This window comes from Solanum lycopersicum, chromosome 3 (genome assembly GCF_036512215.1).
Source record: "Solanum lycopersicum chromosome 3, SLM_r2.1".
NCBI lineage: Eukaryota > Viridiplantae > Streptophyta > Magnoliopsida > Solanales > Solanaceae > Solanum > Solanum lycopersicum.
This window is the reverse complement of record NC_090802.1, coordinates 927,881-948,698: the sequence shown is the minus strand read 5'-3', so window position 1 is coordinate 948,698 and position 20,818 is coordinate 927,881. Positions and strand designations below refer to the sequence as shown.

General features: G+C 32.1%; 5 protein-coding genes across 5 annotated transcripts; 1 reads left to right on the top strand and 4 right to left on the bottom strand.

Annotated features, from left to right (window-relative positions):
* Window positions 1-766: 766 nt before the first annotated feature.
* LOC101267775 (sugar transport protein 8) lies at window positions 767-3,025 on the bottom strand. The gene is made up of 4 exons (XM_004234182.5): window positions 2,774-3,025; window positions 2,122-2,441; window positions 1,383-2,009; window positions 767-1,303 (listed from the first exon to the last, which is right to left on the bottom strand). The coding sequence occupies exons 1-4, from the start codon at window positions 2,880-2,882 to the stop codon at window positions 896-898; spliced, it is 1,464 nt and encodes a 487-aa protein (XP_004234230.2). The 5' UTR covers window positions 2,883-3,025; the 3' UTR covers window positions 767-895.
* A 2,052-nt stretch (window positions 3,026-5,077) lies between these two features.
* Window positions 5,078-7,982, bottom strand: LOC101253559 (G-type lectin S-receptor-like serine/threonine-protein kinase At1g34300). The gene has a single exon (XM_004233962.5). The coding sequence runs from the start codon at window positions 7,685-7,687 to the stop codon at window positions 5,327-5,329; it is 2,361 nt and encodes a 786-aa protein (XP_004234010.2). The 5' UTR covers window positions 7,688-7,982; the 3' UTR covers window positions 5,078-5,326.
* Window positions 7,983-10,631: 2,649 nt separating this feature from the next.
* On the top strand, window positions 10,632-14,234 carry LOC101253256 (cystinosin homolog). Its single transcript, XM_004233961.5, has 8 exons — window positions 10,632-11,105; window positions 11,205-11,337; window positions 12,180-12,269; window positions 12,491-12,615; window positions 12,783-12,825; window positions 12,989-13,106; window positions 13,232-13,281; window positions 13,743-14,234. The coding sequence occupies exons 1-8, from the start codon at window positions 10,987-10,989 to the stop codon at window positions 13,887-13,889; spliced, it is 825 nt and encodes a 274-aa protein (XP_004234009.1). The 5' UTR covers window positions 10,632-10,986; the 3' UTR covers window positions 13,890-14,234.
* Window positions 14,235-14,410: 176 nt separating this feature from the next.
* LOC101252956 (uncharacterized) lies at window positions 14,411-16,394 on the bottom strand. Its single transcript, NM_001348378.1, is given in 3 exon segments — window positions 14,411-14,831; window positions 14,903-15,043; window positions 16,019-16,394. Coding segments are annotated over 3 exon segments (687 nt in total). The 5' UTR covers window positions 16,376-16,394; the 3' UTR covers window positions 14,411-14,642.
* Window positions 16,395-17,348: 954 nt separating this feature from the next.
* Window positions 17,349-18,977, bottom strand: LOC138347333 (uncharacterized). Its single transcript, XM_069295449.1, has 5 exons — window positions 18,843-18,977; window positions 18,244-18,304; window positions 17,885-18,159; window positions 17,671-17,808; window positions 17,349-17,579 (listed from the first exon to the last, which is right to left on the bottom strand). Exons 1-5 carry the CDS (start codon window positions 18,975-18,977, stop codon window positions 17,349-17,351), a joined length of 840 nt encoding a protein of 279 aa, XP_069151550.1.
* Between the last annotated feature and the right edge of the window lie 1,841 nt (window positions 18,978-20,818).

The following is a 20,818-nucleotide window of genomic DNA, read 5'->3' as shown; positions in this document are numbered from 1 at the left end:
AATCAATAATATACTAACTTTTCAAGATTTAGATATATCATTCTATTAGGAACAACAATAGGAGCCAAAATCTCAAGATAGCAAATAAGTTGGGTTGAGCCAAATTCTTTTTTGGAAGAGTCTTATATTTATTCAAACATTTTTTTTTCACTATCTTTGAAAAAACGTAAGTTCTTTTAACTCTATAAAGTAATATTATTGTTAATATTTATATTAGCTAAAATTAATTTTAAGTTAATAAAATGTCATTCATTTGTTTGCGGTACAATCTATTAGATGATATTATATAAAATTTTAGTTACTAACACTAGAAAATCAAGAAAAATTTTAATCTAATTTTAAAAGGTTTAGAAACTTCTACCAATTTTATGAGGTGGGTTTGGATTAACCAAAAATGTTCTATTAACTAATGAGGTGGGTTTGCATTTACCTTATTAACTAATTTAGTGAGATAACAATTTCAATTTAAAACCATTTAAACTGACAACTATATATATTGTGTTATGGAGGACTCTCGTATATTGTGTCAAACACAAAATAAAGTTCAAGACTTTAATTAGAAATTTTAATTAAATAATTAAACACAATAAAATTTATCCGAACGTGAATCGATATAATTAAACAATCAACATATGCAAGGCTAAGAAGAAATCAAATGCTTTTCATATCATTGTTTTAGGAATAAAATAAGGAGTCAAAATCTGATAAAAAGAAAATTAAATAATCAAACACAAAATAATTAAACAATCAAACATATGCAAGGCAATTAGAAATCAAATGAACTTTCCAAGATATATCATTGTATTAGGTATAAAATAAGGATTCAAAATCTGATAATAGGATATCCAAATAAGTAGGAGGGTATAAATAAGAAGCCAACAAACTTGAATGGATTTTAGAAGAGTTTCTTCCAAACAGGGTGCTGCATCCAGACTCTTTCCACCATAGAATCAATGGGGACACCCTTTGTTTCGGGCAAGAAGAAGATGACGAAAAGTCCCATGACAACGATCCAAGCGGAGAAGAAGAAGAATATGTAGGCTTGCATAGTGCAGAGCATAGTCAAGAAAGCTTGTGCAATGAGAGAAGTGAAGAGCATGTTTGTGCTGACAGCAAATGCGAAACCAGCTGTCCTTGTTTCCAATGGGAATGTCTCACTTGGAATTAACCAACCAAGAGGCCCCCATGACCACGCGAACGACATCACATAAGTACACACCAGAAGCACAACTATTGCTGCTAATTTCTTGTTTAATGTTCCTGTCTCCTCCAAATTTGTTACCAAAATAGCTCCAATTGCCAACTGCACCATTCAAACCAAATATAAATTCTCAGTTTTGATGAATAATCATGTAGACAGGAAATAGTATATGATATCATACCTGAGAAATTAACATTTGACAACAAGCTTGGAGAAGCAATTTTCTCCTTCCAACCTTGTCAACAAGGTAGATGGAAACAAAAGTGCTTCCAACATTAACAAGTCCAGTAATGACAGAGGACAATAGTGAGCCTTCAGACTTGAAACCCATAGTTTGGAACAGGACAGGCGCGTAAAACATAATGGCATTGATTCCAGTGAATTGCTGGAATATTTGCAACAAGATAGCAATCACAAGTGGTGGAATACTAGCAGCCTTTGCTAAGCTCCTGAACGGATACTTAACTAGCTTGGCTTGTTCACAAGCTGCCACGATTTCTTGGTACTCAACCTCAACATCATTGACACCCCTAATCTTCTTAAGCACGGTCTTGCCCTGTTCATCCTTGCCACGCTCAATCAGACTCGAGGGGGTATCAGTGATCACAAAACTACCGACAAACAAAACTATTGCGGGCACAGCTGCAAGGCCAAGTGATAATCTCCAACCATGTGGATGTATCATTGAGGTTCCATAGTTAACAAGATTCGCAATGAAAATTCCTATTGTCACAAAGAGTTGGAAAAGTATATTCACAGCTCCTCTGTGTTGGATTGGTGCAACTTCAGTCAAAAACAGTGGAACCGTCTGTAAACAATGTAAAAGTTACAACCAGCTCTTTGAGTATAAGTTGTATGTACTGACAATACATCAAAACATGAACTAATAACCTTTATAATCTAAGGTTGACTATATATACCTCATTTCCGAAGCCAACACCAACACCAAACAAAATTCTACCAAAAATGAGCATCAACTTGTTTTTCGCGGCAGCACTCAGAACAGCTCCAGCAAGGAAAAAGATTGAAGCCATGCAAATGGTAAGCCTTCTCCCAAATTTAGTGGCGGACTTTGAAGCAAAAAAGCTCGCGACAAGAGCCGATAAGTATAAGGATGAAGTGAAGAGTTGGAGAAGTTGATCATCATACTTGCAGTAGTTATTCTCTTTGGCATGTGACTTTCTTTCATACACTTTTGGAAAGAATTTCTTCAAGAAATCATCCATACCAGAAACTCCTCCTAATTACATCAAAAAAAAATTTAATCTTTTTTTCATTTTGAATTCCTAGAGTGAATTCAGCAAACAGTGGCAGAACCAAAAGGAATTAAACAATGGACAAAGTTCGTCCCAATAGATTTGTGGATCTATCTATCCCTATGGTATAAACATACAACTTCATTTTTGATTCCATGAGAATTTTATGAAAAAAATCATTGTTAATCCTACTTAACCATGGATTTGTAACGGATAACAACAACATACACTTAACCCTACCTACTACCTAACCCTACCTACTACCCAGTAAAAGTAGAAAGATTGTTTCCGATACAGAAAAAAAAAAAAAACATACCTGAAATACCAATATCATAACCAAACATGAGGCCACCAAAAGCAGCAAAAATCCAACAAGAAAGCACATAAATTGTGATTTTAGAATTATTTCTTTCAGCTGTTGACATTTTTGTTTTCTTGTTGAAATCCCTCAAAGTGCAAAAAAAAAATAATTCAAAAGATAAACTTTTGTTTTTTCTTTTTGCACTTCTCTATATATATTATTTTTCACACACAAAACCAGCCAAAAATTAACACTGAAAGAAAACTGACAAACAAATCTAGAGCAAATTAATACTCTATATATTATTTATCTCTTTCTTTCTACTATTTTTTTTTTGCTGGAATTATGCTATGTATTAAAGTTAACACCTTTTATATAGTGTGAAATCACAGTTTATTTCTTGCTTAATTTTGGTATTAACTCAGGATTACATTTGACTTGACTTAATCAGTAGGAAAATATTTCAAATGGGATTAATTTGGAAAATATTAAAAGATAGTGAGTAAATCAGTGTAACTGATTAGAAACTTAAAATCGTTTCCATAATTGAAAGATGTTACCATCCTAAAAAATTGAAAAGAAATATCTTCTTACCATGCTTGTTGATTTTCACCTGTTGACCAATTCATTAATGACTTTATAATTAAGTCTACTAACCATGTGTAAAATCCACCTAGATATATATTACATCACTCAATTCATTGAAAAAATGTGTCCATTTTAATTATTCGGATCATGTATGATTTCGCCGCGTATATTTGTGTTAATAAATTCATTAAATATGTATAAATATTAAAATTAAAATTCATTGATTATTCCTTAAAATTATCATTATAAAGTCAATCCTATGCATTCCCCTTTCAAGTCTCCGTTTAAAATTTTGTATATCAATGATTGATAAAAATAAGTGCAAACGATAAAAATTACATATTTTTAAGGTGAAATTATCATTTGTTCCTTACAAGTTTATAATTACAGAAATCTCTCAAACTGATACAATAACATAAGCGCTGATACATTAATCTGATACACGAGATATATTAATCGTTAAGTAAGATACATTACATTTTATACACAATACACTAATCTGATATACATTATATGCATGATACACTAATCTGATGCGCGAGATAGATTAATTTGATGCGTTGATACATTAATCTGGAGTTAATACCTCAGATGGTCACTCAACTTTGCACTATTCTCTCAGAAAGTCACTCAACTTTCAATTTTCCCTCAAAAGTCACTCAACTATGCACTCTTCTCTCAGAAAGTCACTCAACTTTCAATTTTCCCTCAAAAGTCACTCAACTATCCACTCTTTCCTCAGAAAGTCACTCAACTATCCACTCTTTCCTCAGAAAGTCACTCAATCTATTAAATTATTTTTAATTAAAATTTTTTGATATTAATTATTTATATAACAAACCAAAAATTTTAAAAAATAAATTAAATCATTTAGTGATCCACCCACCTAGCCCGACCCATTAAAAAATATGATATGACCCTTTTTATTTTATCTTTAATCCTAAATTAATCCCTCTCTTTAACCTTGAATTAGGATTAGATTAATTTAGGATTAAAGATAAAATAAAATGGGTCATATCATATTTTTTAATGGGTCGGGTTAGGTGGATGGATCACTAAATGATTTAATTTATTTTTAAAAATTTTTGGTTTGTTATATAAATAATTAATATCAATAAGTTTTAATTAAAAATAATTTAATAGATTGAGTGACTTTCTGAGGAAAGAGTGAATAGTTGAGTGACTTTCTGAGGAAAGAGTGGATAGTTGAGTGACTTTTAAGGGAAAATTGAAAGTTGAGTGACTTTCTGAGAGAAGAGTGCATAGTTGAGTGACTTTTGAGGGAAAATTAAAAGTTGAGTGACTTTCTGAGAGAATAGTGCAAAGTTGAGTGAACATCTGAGATATTAACTCCATTAATCTGATGTGTGAAAATGAAGGATTTTAGGAATTTATAAAAATACTTAAAAGGTGAAATTTCTATCATTTTTCCTATAAATAAATGTACATATGGATATTAGAAGGAAGAACAAACTTGTAAATTTTGGAAATAGTGAGAAGATAGGGCTCTTAGGCCTAATCTAACCCGAAAGTACAAGTTCATATAAAGAGACCATTACCATAGATTTCTGATAGGAAAGAAAAAGCCCAATTACAAAAAAAATTTTCATATACACGAGCGTCCTCCTACATTGTCCCCTAGTACAGCATACTTATCGCTTGGACGACATAACATAGGAGGCACAAACAACAATGGACCTACTTTGATACATGTGCAAATAATCACCTCAATTAAGTTATTTGTTATGTGCTTCTTCATTGATCAAAATATACTTTACAAATTACAACTACAACTCAAGCAAGATTACAAAACTGGAAGAAAAGAAAAACAGACAAAGTACAACATGATCCAGATTCCTATCTACTTTCTTTTATTATTACAAAAATACAAAAAACAACAACATGGAATACATGCTTACTGCAACTTGTTGAGACAGCATATTGAGGAAATTATGAAGAGGATTGAGTGAGAGCCATATATTATTCCTCTGATAAGAAGAAAATGGTAGGCTTCTTTGGCTCGATGATCTCCACCGTCCCTTCCAACATCTTAGCCACTTTCCCCATTGATGGTCGTGCATCTGGGCGATCTTGGATGCACCACATTGCTGTCTTCACCATCCTGTTCACCAAGTCAAAGTGTGCCCTTGAATCATATGATTGTTTGATTCGAGGGTCCAAAATATCGTCAACATTCATATCCTTAAACACCTTATCAAATGCCCAAGCAGGGAAAAACCATTGATCACTTTCCACCTTTGAGTTATGATGCTCAAAGTTCCTTGAACCTGAAACTATCTCCAAAAGCACTAATCCGAAGCTGTACACATCGGCTTTAGGAGTGATTGGATCAGCCTTGGTCCATTCTGGTGCTACATATCCTGGTGTGCCACGAAATCTTGACATGGTCATCATCTCCTCTTTCTTCTTTAGCTTAGCTAGCCCAAAATCAGACACCTTTGGGCAGAAATCGTCGCCTAGGAGAATATTTTCAGGCTTAATATCACAATGTAATACCCATTCCAGACACTCTTCGTGTAGATAGGCAATTGCTCGTGCCACACCAAGCGCAATCCTGTACCTGATATTCCAATCGAGTATAGGTTTCTGTTCATCTGGTGACTGGATCGGAGCCTTTTGGAAGAGGAATTCACCCAATGAACCATTAGGTACATACTCATACACAAGTATCCTTCTACCCTTCTCAGCACAAAACCCCCACAACCTCACCAAATTCAAATGGTGCATCCGTGCTATGATCGTGACCTCGGCCCAGAACTCAGCATCACCGCCTTTGACATTCTTCAAGCACTTCACGGCAACAACACGTCCATCACTTAACTTCCCTTTGTAAACATCTCCAAATCCACCCTTCCCAATTTTATCAGTGAAATCATTAGTTGCATGCTTGATCTCAGAAAAGCTAAACCTTTTCGGTCCAATCGCAGGCATGACTTCAAGACCAAAAGTCCTAGCCATATCCCTATACTTAATATACTTCTTGAGAAATGCCCAAAAGAAGAACACTCCACTAATCAACTCAGCTGCAAAAATCGTCGAAATGATCACAATATTTCTAGTGGTTGTCTTAGACTCTTCTGGTGGAAATGGAAGGCTAATTCTCACTGGACATGAAGTCTCCATCAAACTAGTCATGCCTCTGAAATTCGATATATCGTTCTCTCTACTATCAACTCTCAAATACATAACAAACTCGGTACCTGGTGACCAATATCCATACAACAATTTCTCCAAAACAAGCACACAATATCCAGTCCCATCATACTTAAACAAAAAACCTAAACAATCATTCTTATCTGAACAATTCTTTTCACAACTCGAAAAGCTCAAAGCTTTAAGGTCTGTTTGATTACCCACACCAGTAAAACTAACAAAATCAAGAGGTAAATACTTACTAGATTTCGATTCTTTCGTCATCAATGGTATTTTCCTCACACAAGATTTACTAGTGTCTTTCCTAAAACCAGGTGGACAAACACAAGAAGTTTGAGTTGTAGAAGCATCATACATGCATATAGAGTTTGTACCACAAGTACCATGTATTGTACATAATTGATTAACAGCTTGCCAAACAATTGTCCAATTTTTAGCACTAATATCAAAACTATAGATTCTCATATTCCCATCTTCATCCAATTTCATCCTTCTCAGTTTCCCTTTCTCCCCGAAATCCGACGACAAAAATCTTCCATTAACTTGAGTAACTTCCCCTGTTTCCTCCAACCTCTGAAGGGCATTTTGGGAAAAAGTGAAATAACTATCGTTTCCATTGAAGTAAAGGGTATTCGAATCAAAATGGAATTTTCCATTACCGGAAGTTAAATTTGTTCCGGTGATGTTCTGGGTCGGAAGATAAGTATCAGTTGGGTTCAAAAAACTGTTCCAGTTTCCATAAACCAAGTTTCCATCTTCTTGTAGGAAAAGAACAGAGGAGGTGTTTCGAATACTTGAAGGCCATAAATTTGGAGCTGAAGAAGATGAAGATGGGGTTAATTTGAGTTCACCGGAGGAAGAAATGAAAAGGGTAGCTGAGGAATTAAGTGGGAAATTTGGGTTAGCTGACCAAACAACGGTTCTGATTGGGATTTTGTAATACCAAATGGAGAAATTGAAGGAATTTCGGGAAGATTGAAGAAACCCAGCAGCGAAAGTGGAGTTGGGTGAAAGTAGGATTTGGTTTTGGGTTGGATTCCAAGGAGGGGATTTGGAATTGAATGATGAGAGGATTTTCTGGGAAGAAGAGAAAAAGGGGTTCGAGAAGAAGAAGAGAAGGAAGAAGAGAAGTGAAGATGAAGATGAAGAAGAAGGACGAAACGACATCGTTTGCAAGCTTTACAGCTATGGAGTCTATTGTATTAATGGCGGCTTTTTGTAGGATTTGTGGAATTGCGTCAACGCCATGAACGTTGACTTTGCTGTCATTTTCAGAACCTTCCAATACGCAAATACAAAATGTGTCATACGCTTAATATAACTAAATGAGTAATTTTAAAAGGGGTTTATCGAAATAATTATTTCTATAAATCTCATATATTAAAAATAGTTTGCTTCTATTGTATATTTAACAAAAAAATTAACACTTATATTATAATGAAAATAAAAAAAATGATAGTTTAAACAAGTATATTAGGGAAGTTTCATAAAATTATAAAAAAATTTAGGTATATGTAACATTATCTAGAACAACTGGAAAATATGAATATGATCCAAGGGATAAATTTATTTTTACTAAGAAGATGGCATATTACGAATTAAAAAAAATATAGATATGATCGAATGGTGAAGTTATGCTATGAAAAGAAGTAGGTTCAAATTTGATATACGGAGCTTATACATTCAAATTTGAACTTTATGTGATTCTAAGTTGATAATGTGTACTTATTAAATGATTTAATAGTACAAATACATTTGAATCAAGATTTAAAACCTGATTTAATATATTTTTACATAAAAAATTTATAGTTAAAGAGAACATTTTCTATTGCCTCATAGGAGAAATAAAAAAAAATATGAAAAATTACATTTCTAATGGGAAATTATAAGAAAAAAGTGCAAATATAATTGTTTTTTTTCTCATATGATTAGAAATACAAAAAGATGGAGTGTATAACTTGCATAAATAAATTTAGTAATATGTGGTATACTATTAACATGAGACCATTTCAAACAAGAGATTAAAAGTAGATTGGAAATGATTTCTTATTTAGTAATCTCAAATATACTGAAATTAAGTCTTCTAGATAAGTTGCTTTTAAAACATTATTAATCAATTTATTATTACTATTAGTATTAGTATTTTTTTAATTGGTCTTATATGAAATTTTGAATGTTCAATGATATATTCACTTTAGTATATTTTTAACAATGGAAACATGAGGCTTGTGGACTCCCTTTTTCAATGTTCAAAGTCATTATACATTCAACATAAGCATAGTCAAAGTTGCCCTGAAATTAGTCCTTTATTAAAACTATTCAAATGAACTCTCCTTTCTAATTGAATCTTGTAGAGTACGAGTTCATATTTCATTGAAGATTTTAGAATTTTTATTCTATGAGTTTGAAAAGAAAATATAGTGCATGAAATTTTAATTTGAAAAAAGTATTCAAAGTGTATTTTTGAACCTCCTTTATTATTGAGCCTTCTCTTATATTTAAGGAATTCAAAATCTCTCTCTCTATATATATAAATGATATTTTTTTATAGAGAGAATTTCGATAAACACGAACCCTAAATATACCCCAACTCCAATATTATGAATATAATTGCGACCCGCATTTACCAACAATTGGTCTGGTCCATGATAAATGACATGTTGGGCCTTGTCATTCAAGCATCCCTAGGAATTGCTTTATCAAGGCTTTTAAGTAATGCTTGAATTTGGAATTTTATCATATAATAATGTTTGGAAGAAACTACATCATTAGATATATTATAATATCATATATATCTATATTATTTATATTTTAAAGATATTACGGATTTTATTATTAATTAAGAGTTTTGTATCATATATTAAAAAAATACTTAGATACATGTATTTTGTTATTAGATATACTAAAGTACGAATAGAGTTGAGCGAAATGGGGAGGGAGGCGAGCGAGATTTGTTATGTGCCACAGATACATGCAAATCACAATATATCTATTGTGGTTTCCATGTACCTGATATACTGAATATATAGAAGAGTGGTGAACGAGATGGGAGGAAGACGAGTGAGATTGTTATGTATCCCATCACTTAGATACAGTGTGTCTAGAAGAAATTACACATAATTTTGATTCGTGTATCTCAAAATACACATATCTCAACGTATTTAAATGTATCTGGATGAATCAAAATTTAATAAGATACATAATATTGTAAACTAGATTATATGTATACAATTTACTCCTAGATTAGTAAAATTTATGTAAGTTTCTCTATATTTTTTAAGTTTATTATATTCAAAATTTATCAATTATATTTATTTATTAAATGGAGTTTTATAATATAGAAAATATTCTAAGATAAAATTATTTAGTTTGAATAAACAAGGTATACTTTACATTTGCTTTGAGGATGATGGACCACCACCTTTAGGTTGTCTAGCAGTGGCCAAGGCACTAAATTACGACTAGTGGAAATGACTTTAGTGAAAATGATTGAGTAAGTCTCTCCTTATTTTTTATTTTTGATTTAAAAGTAACTTAAATTTAATTTTTATTTTTAATTTAAAAATTATTTGTTTTAAGTCAATTCAAATGGATTTTTAATCGACCATTTATCTTATCAACAAAAATGAGGAAATAATTTTCTTTCACTTCACTAAACTTGCTTTCATAAAATATTTAAATTATATTGATATATAGGTTTTTCTCCTAATACATACATACATAACTATAAACAAATAAATCCATGAATAAGTTAAAAAAAATTTAACATGCCTCGGATAAAATTAAGTGACATGTGAAGAAAAGATAAACATATTTTAGTGAAGAAGTGAAAGATGTCGATTCTGGTAGGTATAATTGGAAAAAGGTGTGTCAAAGAACTCTCAAGAAGAGTTGATTAGACAAGATATTTATTCACATATAACTAATTTGGAGCATGACCCTAAATAGGAAAATATTGTGGCTTATGATTAGAGTGAAGGTTTAGTATGTCGAACATAGTCTAGTTTTTACTTTTAATATTATTGTTATAATTCTCCTACTATTTTATTCTTGTATTTTAGTATTACATGTGGTTTCTGTTGCTTTAATTATTATTGTTTTTGTTATTGCTGCTATTCTCTTTCTTCATTATCAGTATTTATTTCTCAAACACATTAATAATTTTTTTTCAATTGAAATATTTTTATTCAAACATATAACTACTTATTTTAAAAATAAATTTCAGCACTTTCAAAATTATTTTTTTAAGGTGTCTAATAAAACTATATCCATATAAATTTGTGAATTGAGACTCCATGCAAGGCTCAATTCATTACATCTTATTTTTGTGGGGCACATTTAAAGTCCAATATTCTTATTGGTTTAAACCGTCAGCAAAAAAGAATCAATTTTTTTTTTATGTAAAAAAAGATTCATTGATCATATTTATTTATTTTTGGGATTTTGGGGAAAATCAAAGATAAGTGATGGCATCTTGGAATTCAATTCCTCTTGAAGTTGTGTACACTAGTTTGGGATGGATCGCATTTTTCTCTTGGTCTATTAGCTTTTACCCTCAAGTAATCTTGAATTTCAGACGCAAAAGGTTCCATTTTTATTTTGATTTTCTGTTTGTTTTTCATCAAAGTTTGTATATTTCTTGATTTTCCTGCTGACCTTTTTCGTTTTGTGTATTGAAACACAGTGTGGTGGGGTTGAATTTTGATTTCGTGGTGTTGAATTTGACAAAACACTCGTCTTATCTCATTTATAATGCTTCCATGTTCTTTAGTTCTGTTGTTCAGAAGCAGTACCGTGAGAAATATGGTCTGAATGAGGTTAGAAATTTTGTATTTTGGTTGTTACACTGTTTTTCTTTGACTCATGAGTGGATCTAGTCCTGTGGTAGTTGTGTGCAGTCATATCTATTGTTTAACTATATATGTGTGGAAACAATATTAAGATAGTAGATGCCTTGGTAATCTTTTAGTTGATTTCACGGTTCGGACAAACTCAGCAATGGATGTTTGAGTGATTGGGGCATATGCAGATCACAGATGGGATCTTAGTTACTAAAACACACACTAGAGTAAGTTGGATAGATTACTTCCACCTACGCTTATGAGTTGTAGCTAGATGTACTGTGATTAGTCGAGTCGGGCAGAGTGATCAGACGCAAAGGTGGATCTTGGAACCACAAAAGAAAGAAGAAAAAAAGTAGTTTTAGGTGGAATATTGATCCGTATTCCCTTGTGAAATAACTTAACATTCAACTAAGTGCACCGTTCAATCTTTTAGTAGCATGAGTGCCAGCATGTACTATTTGATCAATACTAGGAAATATGTACATAAAATGTCTAATTTTGTGAAGAGACCATTGGTTCATGTACACTGTAAATTGGACCTAAATCTGCCCCTTATCAGACACCATCATCTTCCAAAAAAGGAAAAAAAAAAGAATTATGACAGCTGCTCTGCAAATAAAATATTTATTTGGAAAGAAAACCAGCATCTTTTCGGTAATTAACCGGTCATTCAGTAGTTATACTATTTTTGTCTAGTCTCCTTTTCTCAAGAACTGTTAGTGTTTTATCTTGTTAACTTGGTTGATGTTATGTGTAGGACCCCCCCATGTATTTGAGTCACTTTCTTGCTTATTACCTTGATTATCTCACTGCAGATGATACCTGTGGCTGCCAATGATGTTGCTTTCTCAATCCATGCTGTTCTATTGACAGCATTTACCCTGTTTCAAATTGCTATTTATGATGTAAGTGGACCATTCTTGTTTTCTCTCTTTTTTACAGTTCAAATTTTGTATGGATACGGGACTGGAAATGAGATGAACGTGTTCTAGTAAAGGTTGTTCTTTTTCTTTTTTTTCAAAATCTGGAAGGTAGTTCATGGAAACCGTATATTATGTTTGGAGCTGATTGAGACCCTGATAAATGTCTCCATTCTCACTCTGGCGCTGATTGCTTTCTTTTACAGCGTGGAAGCCAGAAGGTCTCAAGGACTTCGATTGGGATCGTGTGTGTTGCTTGGTTAACTGTTGCAGTTTGTGTGTTTATAGCTCTCCCCAGCCATTCCTGGCTTTGGCTGATATCCTGCTTCAAGTAAGAACCATTCCAAAAGTAACTCATAAGCTCGATATCTTCTTCTTCATTTTCTTACCAAAGGTCAAGTTTATACCTCTATATACGTGGTGTAAAGACTTATTTAGACTCACCACTAGCGTGAGTGTTCAAGTAGCTAATGTTCTATGTCTGAATCTTGATTGCAGCACGTTACAGGTTGTCATGACAGTCATCAAGTACATTCCTCAGGTATTGACTGCATACATTCAAATTATTTGTTATCAAAATTCTTCTGCCTTCTGATCAGTTGCTCTCTGATATGTCTAAAGGCCTTTGTTTAGTTAATTCTGATTTTCAGTGTGAGTTCAATTGTACTTCCTGGATTTACTTCTTGCCTCTTTCAAATCTACAGGCTATTATGAACTTTCAGCGGAAGAGCACTATTGGATTTAGTATTGGCAACATTTTGCTGGACTTGCTTGGAGGTGTCACAAATTATGGTCAGATGGCAGTGCAATCTATAGATCAGAGTGAGTTTCTGTATTTCAATTATTAACTTCTTCAGATATAATCTGTAGTTTCTTGTTATTTTATCATGAAGTCTAAGAGAAGTTGTATATGTGCCTGATATACCGTTTGAACCCCTTTTCTGCAGATTCGTGGGTGAACTTTTATGGAAACATAGGCAAGACATTATTGTCATTGGTATGAAACGATACTTTCTATCCATCTATGTGTTTGCTACACTCATCATGTCTATTGCTATTATACTTGATTTCATTGTTCGGGTACTTCATGATACTTCTTCCACATCAATGACTCAAACAATGACCCTGATCACATGTCTAGAGCATAGTGTGCTTGTGAGGGTGAAAAAGAAGCATATCGAGTGATGAGATAATAAAGAGTTGCCACTTGAAAAGTTTTAAAAGCAGCAAATTAATATCGAACGAAAAAAAGGTTGGAGGCCTTCTCAAATGAACTAGGGAAGTAGGATTGGTTTGGACTGAGGGATGTCTTCTAAGTTCTTTCCCATTTTCTAAAATAACTTTGGTACCTTAAATTGAGGCCTAAGACGGTGCTTTATTCCTAATTTTAGCACTTCTATTGCTAGTATCACGAGAATAGCTCTGACTACTATCTGGTTTGGTGGATGAATGTTGCAGGTTTCGATATTCTTTGACATTCTCTTCATTTTGCAACATTATGTGCTCTATCCTGCTTGGAAGATTGGGACCTGTCGAGATGTTGATGTGATAGGCAAGAAGCCGTTACTTAAAACTTCTGATCACGAAAACAAGGAAGATGTATAATGCATCATCCATTGGAAAATAAGTCAAGACTGTAAGATAGCCAATGTATATTTTGATTAGGTACACGATAAATCTATGACAGTAACGATTCCAACTTGCTTGAGATAGAAGCATAGATAAAAGAGACTGGCTGGTGAACTTTCTATTTTATGAATTTGTAAGCATGAAGAAACAATGTTGTATGCCCCATGCCTGGCCTTGTGTTCTTTGGCTCTTTTATGTGTTTATTATTGTTGCAGGTAGATGATTGATTGAAGTGATATGATGTAATGCTTGACAAAGTAGAGAAAATATTATGTAAATACCCGTAGACAAGTATGAATAGGTCCATTGGTTCATCGAAAAGCGTTATGTTTCATTTATTCTGTTTTTTTTCGCGGCCAATTGGAAAGAATGTTGAGATGAAAGGGTAAAACACTTGTGGCAGTGTGGAGTGTCATTGTTGATGAGCAAAGGCATCCTTCATAGTTTCAGGTCTTTATTGATTTCTTGATGAGTAGAGTGTTTCTTTTGAGAAGCAATTTAGAAGTGAATTGATTTTTATCATCATCATCTTAATGTCTTCTTTCCCAACAAGTTAAATTTGTGTACAACATACCAAAAGTATCACATAAAATGACAAGGAGTGTATAAAAATGATAAGGTTCTTGAAATTAATCTTTCACAAAACTCATATAACACATTCCACTAAGACTAAAGATAGAATCTGAAAATGCTGAAAACACACCAACAAATGTGTAACAATAACCTCCTTTACCCCATGGTAGCAACCTTAGGCCTGACGATAAGAACCTCTGTGGAATCATCTAAATCTTCCAGCACCTTTGCTTGAAAAGTATGTGTCTCACCTTTTTTGGTAGAAAAGGTAAGATAGTAAGCAAAAAAACGACCAGCAGCTTGTCCATTCACCTTCAAAATGTCGTCGACCTCATAACTAGTTCCCTGAAAAAATCAACAAAAAGTTATTAGTAGAAGCAAAACGAAAAACTGGCAAGGTATGGGAAGTGGTATACATTAATATTGTTGTAATGCTCAAGTGCCTTTCCAGCATGACCCTTCAACCGGTCAACATTCTCAGTAGAGTTCAAGATGTGTTGCATGGGAACAATAGTAGTCATCCAACACCCTCCAGGACAATCTGTGATATCAAATCCCTACAAATATACAATAAGAGACAAATGTTGTATCCAAATATCTATGTAACAATTGTAGAGCCCCCTATATCAAGCAAGTTTCTACCTTGTCAAAAAAAATATCAAGCAAGTATCCAAAAATATTAGCAGGTTACCTCTTTGGATGTGTATCCATTCAAAACCAAGTAAAAGCTACAAGTAATATTCTTAATTCCTTTTTTGGTAAAGTAAATTTCATGGTCCTCTAACCCAATAACAGGACAGAAATAACCAAAGGTGCGCACTGAGTTAATTCTGCCATTGGTATGAAATGCACATCATTAGAGATAAACAAAGAATATGTACCACAATTCATCTCATGAAACTAACAAGCACACAGCAATAAACCCCTGTCTGATTTATGCAAAGTCAGATTAAAATTAGCTACACAAACTAATGCACTTGAAACTTCACAGTCATATATGGGAGACCTTGACTCCAAAATATCATCATAGTGATGATCTAAGTAAACAAATACTATGTACTCATGAAACTACCAAGCACACGGCAATACATCCCTTGCTGATTTATGCAAATTTGAAATTAAAATTAGCTAAAGCACAAACCAAGCTAATGTATATACACCCATACTTGGCTGAGTATGCAAAGTTACTAAGGTTCTTGTGCTTATAAAAGGAGACATGAATTAAGAAACTCAACTCAGTTCTGCTCAAACTCAACTTAGCCTCAGGCTATATTCTAAACACAAAATTAATCCTCTCTGGGTATACAAGTGACAGGCAGCGAGCAATGTCACACGAGGATCAAATGGCTCAGAATCACAGGGAAATATAGGTCACAAACCTAGATGGCAATGTCCTCGGCACAAGCCTACATATACTATTAAATTTACAGAGACAGACTAGATCATGCACTGATTAAAAAAATAATAAAAAAAGGCCTATTGTTTTTTTTATAATGACAACAGGTCTAAGTCGTATCCTGCATAGATGATACCTCGCTCTCCTCGATCTGTTTCCAGTATTTCTCCCAGAGAGGTTTATCCATTTTGGCACCGGGGATATCTGGGCAATAATTTTCTTCTTCCGAATCGTAGTCAGCACAAGTCCTAAATAGCGGATTGGTATAACCATCCTCCTCATCGGAGATATTGGCAGTGTCCTCATGATCTCCTATTTTATGCTTCTTTGGCGCCGGGGTATCCGTTTCCTCTGCTACTGGAAACAGCAGTTCCTCTGCCTGTGCCGGTGGGTGACACGACGGAAGTGGAGGATTCATATGGATCGTGATCAATGAAAATCCTAAAATACCTGAAACTTGGAAGGAAAATTGGGTTAACAAATAGGAAAACATAAATTCTATTTTTTGGTTTACATAGGTGGGTGGGTACATGACCGGTTTCAAATATAAAAACAAATTATTCATCATGTCAAATTTTATTGAATTTATAACCTAAATCAAATTTATATAACTTAGGTTTTCAATCTCGATTTTTTTTTCCGAAGTGGTTCGAATTTTATAAATATCAAATCAAACTATTTGTGTGTTGAATTTTTAAATTTTTAAGTCAAACCAACGAATAACTTGGACTTTTTTTTCGAGTTTTTGAATTTTTTTGATAAAGTATATTATTTACTTGTACTACAAATATTTTTTAGTCCAATCAAAATAAATTATCTAAGGCAGTTTTAAGAAAATAACACAAACAAAATATGAGATGAATGATGATATTAAAATATTTATTAAAAATAATAATGAAATAGTATAAATAAATATTGCAAATTAATAAGCCATATTAAATCTCGAGTTTTAATCATCAAAAGCCACGGTTGAAATTATATAGAATTTAGATCCTTCGATAATCAATCACAGCCTTCACTTTCTACTGTTGATATTGTACCATATGTATACTCATGACATCCTAAACAATGAAATTTCAACATAAACTAACATACATAGATATCTATAAACAGAGAATTATTCAATTCATACTTGGGTTAAGCAAGAACATCAACTTCTTTAAATGTATCTCCAAAGTAACACAAGACTTGCATTTCTTGACACACAGCATCAAGATTGATTCAATAGTAGAAACAATTTCTTTCTATCACTTGAATATATATATATATTTCTGATAGTAGAAAGTATCTACTGTTCAATTCATAATCATCATCATGTATGCATAAGGCTTTAAAAACAACCAAAAAAAAAGATAATACATTCAGACAGACCTTTTGAATCCAAATGAAACCTCTAGCCTTGTTGTGCATACTATATATGGCTAAGCAGTTCATCATCAAGTAGTTAATTAATTATAACAACTATTCTATATAATAGGGTAAGATAGTCTAGAGAGAACATTACATGCAATTTTGGCATATCCCTTATACCCCCAATCCTTTCCCCAACTATTCTTAACCAAATAGAAATCTACTCCATCTTCTGTGCCAAATCCAACTATTAGCATGGCATGTAGCAACTCTTTTGCATCTTGATTTTCTTCCTTTTTTTTCTTTTCTTCTTCAACTTCTTGCTCAGTTAGGCCCATGTATATTCCCTGAATGTTTTTTTTATATATATATAATTAAAACATAAACAACCAACTTAAGGATAAGGAAAAAAATATACTTAATATGAATTTGGTGTACCTTGCCTCTATGTAACGTAAGACTTCGAACATGATGAGCCGCACAAGTAATAGGTTGTTCCTTTATCAACTCTTCTATTCCCTCTTTAGATAGCCCCAACTTGGATACAATCACATGTCCCTTTATCTTCACAAATATCTATAACAAATTATGATTATTAGGGCTACATGAAAACTAATTAAATATTCAATAAGACTAGTACTTAGCTACTTACCTCTTTAGAAGAAGGGCACTCACATTCTCCTCTTTGTTCAGTAAAAGGATACCTAGTCTCTGCAACTATTCCAAGATCTTTGGCAAATATGTATGCCTTGTTATAGGAACAAGGATAACATTCGTTCTTCTTCAGCTTTCCGAACCATTTAGGTTTCTCATAAAAATTATACATACAATTGATAAGTTGTTGTTTTGATAGCGTGATTAGTTTCTTCTTCTTTTTCAAATAAGCAACTGTAATAGCTTCGGTTGAGCAGAAAGCCCAATAACAACCTACGAAAAAAGAAATTAATATCATTTCCCATTAATACAAACTCATACGTAATAATATTAATTAAAATAAAAATTATGACATACAACATGTTCCTTGATCGTCCACCCCTAAAAGGAACTTTTTACCAACCCAAGTGAACTTAATCTGAAATAAACAAAAAATATATATCAGTTAATTGATAAAAGAATAGTCAAAACAATAATATTATATTATATATATATATATATATATCATATGTAATTCCAGAAAATTAACAAAGTTGGAACAAACAGTAACAAATGATGATATAAAGTTGGAAAATGATTAACTCATGAACAATAGAAGGACAAATCAATTCTTATATATATAATAAAAAAAATTATTTGTTGAATCAACAACGTAGCTACTTGCAGTAGTCTACTCAGAAATCGTTTTTTAAATTTCCAATGAAATGTTGAAACAGACGACTTACTCAACCAAACTAACTTTTATTGCTTGCTCACCAAGATTCATAACAGTAATGGTAATGGTAATATGGTTAGTGAAATGCATATACTCAGAGTAACAAAATATACAGAATAATCACAGTAAGGAGCAAAACTAAACAATGTGTGAAATGCATAAACTCAGTAGTTAGCTTCTCCGATCCGAATCATGCCATTACATACGTGATACATAAAAAAAAAAAAAGGTAAGAGTTTACCTTCTCAGTTCTCAGTGAATGCATATGGTTTCGGAGAAGAAAGGGTTTGTGTGCATAGGGAGAGTGAGAGAGAGCTGTTGAAAATGGTAGTGGAAAGCATAAAATGTCAGTACGGACGTAAGGGTACATATCCATTTCATGCGATCCTCCTACTTTTCTTTCATTATTAAAAATCAGTCACTCTTTTTAGCTTACACATTGAGTGTATTTTTATCAACAATTTTGAACATTATTTGTGGTGTTGCAATGTTTAATCCAATAGTAATGCATGGTTGGATCTATTACTATACCTTGCCCATTGAGTATACTTACAAACAAAATATTAGAATTAGCAACACAAAAACAAAAACAATATATAATTCATTTTTTCTTTAAAGTCAAATGGCCTCATTAAATTTATTTAAAGAAAGAAAAAAACAAAATACTAGTAATGGGAAAGCAACAAAAAGGAAATAGGAACTAAGCTACCAAAGGAAAGGTCATATTTCCAGTTACTATAATCCACATAACGTATAATATAAAATAATAAGAGACAATCAATGAAAATGGTGAAACAAATGTACCAACACTTTAAACCTTTTTACATAATAATAACAATAACTAGTAGTTTAGATGAGTAAATTCTATTTTTTCGTATCGTCGTTCAATATATATTTATTAGTCAAAAAAGGGATAATAATACCCCAGAAAAATATTTTATCTTCAATTTATAAAATTTAAATTAAAAATAAATTTATCTTTATATATATATATGAAATTTATGTAGCGCGGTTCAAATTTCAAGAGTTAAATAATTTAATTTTAATCATATATTTGTGTATGAACTCTTCAAGCTTTTTCTTTTTAAACCTTAATTTATATATTTAAAAATTAGTGTAAAATATATAATCATAGTAATTAACAAATTTAAAAGACATACTGTAACGTTTAAAAATGTAGTATGTAGTACGGTACTATTGTGCTGCACTAAAAATGACAAAAAAAAACCATTTTCAACTATTCTACCATTTGTTTATTTTTTTTACAACTTTTGCTATTTTATTATTTTCTGTAAAATGCATTAGTTAATACCTCTCTTTAACCTTGAATTAGAATTAGATTAATTTAGGATTAAAGATAAAATAAAATGGGTCATATCATATTTTTTAATGGGTCGGGTTAGGTGGATGGATCACTAAATGATTTAATTTATTTTAAAAAAATTTTGGTTTGTTATATAAATAATTAATATCAATAAGTTTTAATTAAAAATAATTTAATAGATTGAGTGACTTTCTGAGGAAAGAGTGAATAGTTGAGTGACTTTCTGAGGAAAGAGTGAATAGTTGAGTGACTTTTAAGGGAAGATTGAAAGTTGAGTGACTTTCTGAGAGAAGAGTGCATAGTTGAGTGACTTTTGAGGAAAAATTGAAAGTTGAGTGACTTTCTGAGAGAATAGTGCAAAGTTGAGTGACCATCTGAGGTATTAACTCATTAGATTGGTGTTCGACGATTTTAACTTATATAACAAGTATACTCCAATCCTATCAACCATGGCATTTTACTTATAATATTATCTTTCTTTGTTTTAGTTTATGTTACATTTTTTATTTTTCAAGAGTTAAATAATTTTATTTTGATTGGATATTTGCGTATAGAATCTTCAAATATTTTAAAATGAAATTCCAAAAATTCACAATATTTATTAATTCAAATTCACAACAAAAAATAGATTTGTTTAATCTCGAAATTTTGAAAAAGTGTCAAGAGTCCTAGTTATAAGAATACAGTGTTAAAAAATAATGAGACGCTGTTATAAAGCTGTTCAAAAGAGAGATTACCAAAATTAGTCTTGGCTACAGAAATTGAATTACATATCTTACACTAGGTGGCTAAGTGCAAGGACAAGTAAATTTCATTTTCTCATTACAGAAAGAACAGTGAAAAAATTGTAACTTCAAAAAAAAAAAAGTTTTAATTTCTTTAATCTCATAAGT

Excerpts from the sequence above, each read along its gene's own strand:
- LOC101267775 (XM_004234182.5), bottom strand. The coding sequence starts at position 2,882 with ATGTCAACAGCTGAAAGAAATAATTCTAAAATCACAATTTATGTGCTT. Across the intron at positions 2,010-2,121 it reads GTGTTGGCTTCGGAAATGAG|ACGGTTCCACTGTTTTTGAC; the intron begins GTATATATAGTC and ends CATTGTTTACAG. Across the intron at positions 1,304-1,382 it reads GTCAAATGTTAATTTCTCAG|TTGGCAATTGGAGCTATTTT; the intron begins GTATGATATCAT and ends TGAATGGTGCAG.
- LOC101253559 (XM_004233962.5), bottom strand. The coding sequence starts at position 7,687 with ATGTCGTTTCGTCCTTCTTCTTCATCTTCATCTTCACTTCTCTTCTTC.
- LOC138347333 (XM_069295449.1), bottom strand. The coding sequence starts at position 18,977 with ATGGATATGTACCCTTACGTCCGTACTGACATTTTATGCTTTCCACTA. Across the intron at positions 18,305-18,842 it reads ATTCACTGAGAACTGAGAAG|ATTAAGTTCACTTGGGTTGG; the intron begins GTAAACTCTTAC and ends TGTTTATTTCAG. Across the intron at positions 17,580-17,670 it reads TTACGTTACATAGAGGCAAG|GGAATATACATGGGCCTAAC; the intron begins GTACACCAAATT and ends AAAAACATTCAG.
- LOC101253256 (XM_004233961.5), top strand. The coding sequence starts at position 10,987 with ATGGCATCTTGGAATTCAATTCCTCTTGAAGTTGTGTACACTAGTTTG. Across the intron at positions 11,338-12,179 it reads AGAAATATGGTCTGAATGAG|ATGATACCTGTGGCTGCCAA; the intron begins GTTAGAAATTTT and ends ATCTCACTGCAG. Across the intron at positions 12,616-12,782 it reads TGGCTGATATCCTGCTTCAA|CACGTTACAGGTTGTCATGA; the intron begins GTAAGAACCATT and ends TCTTGATTGCAG.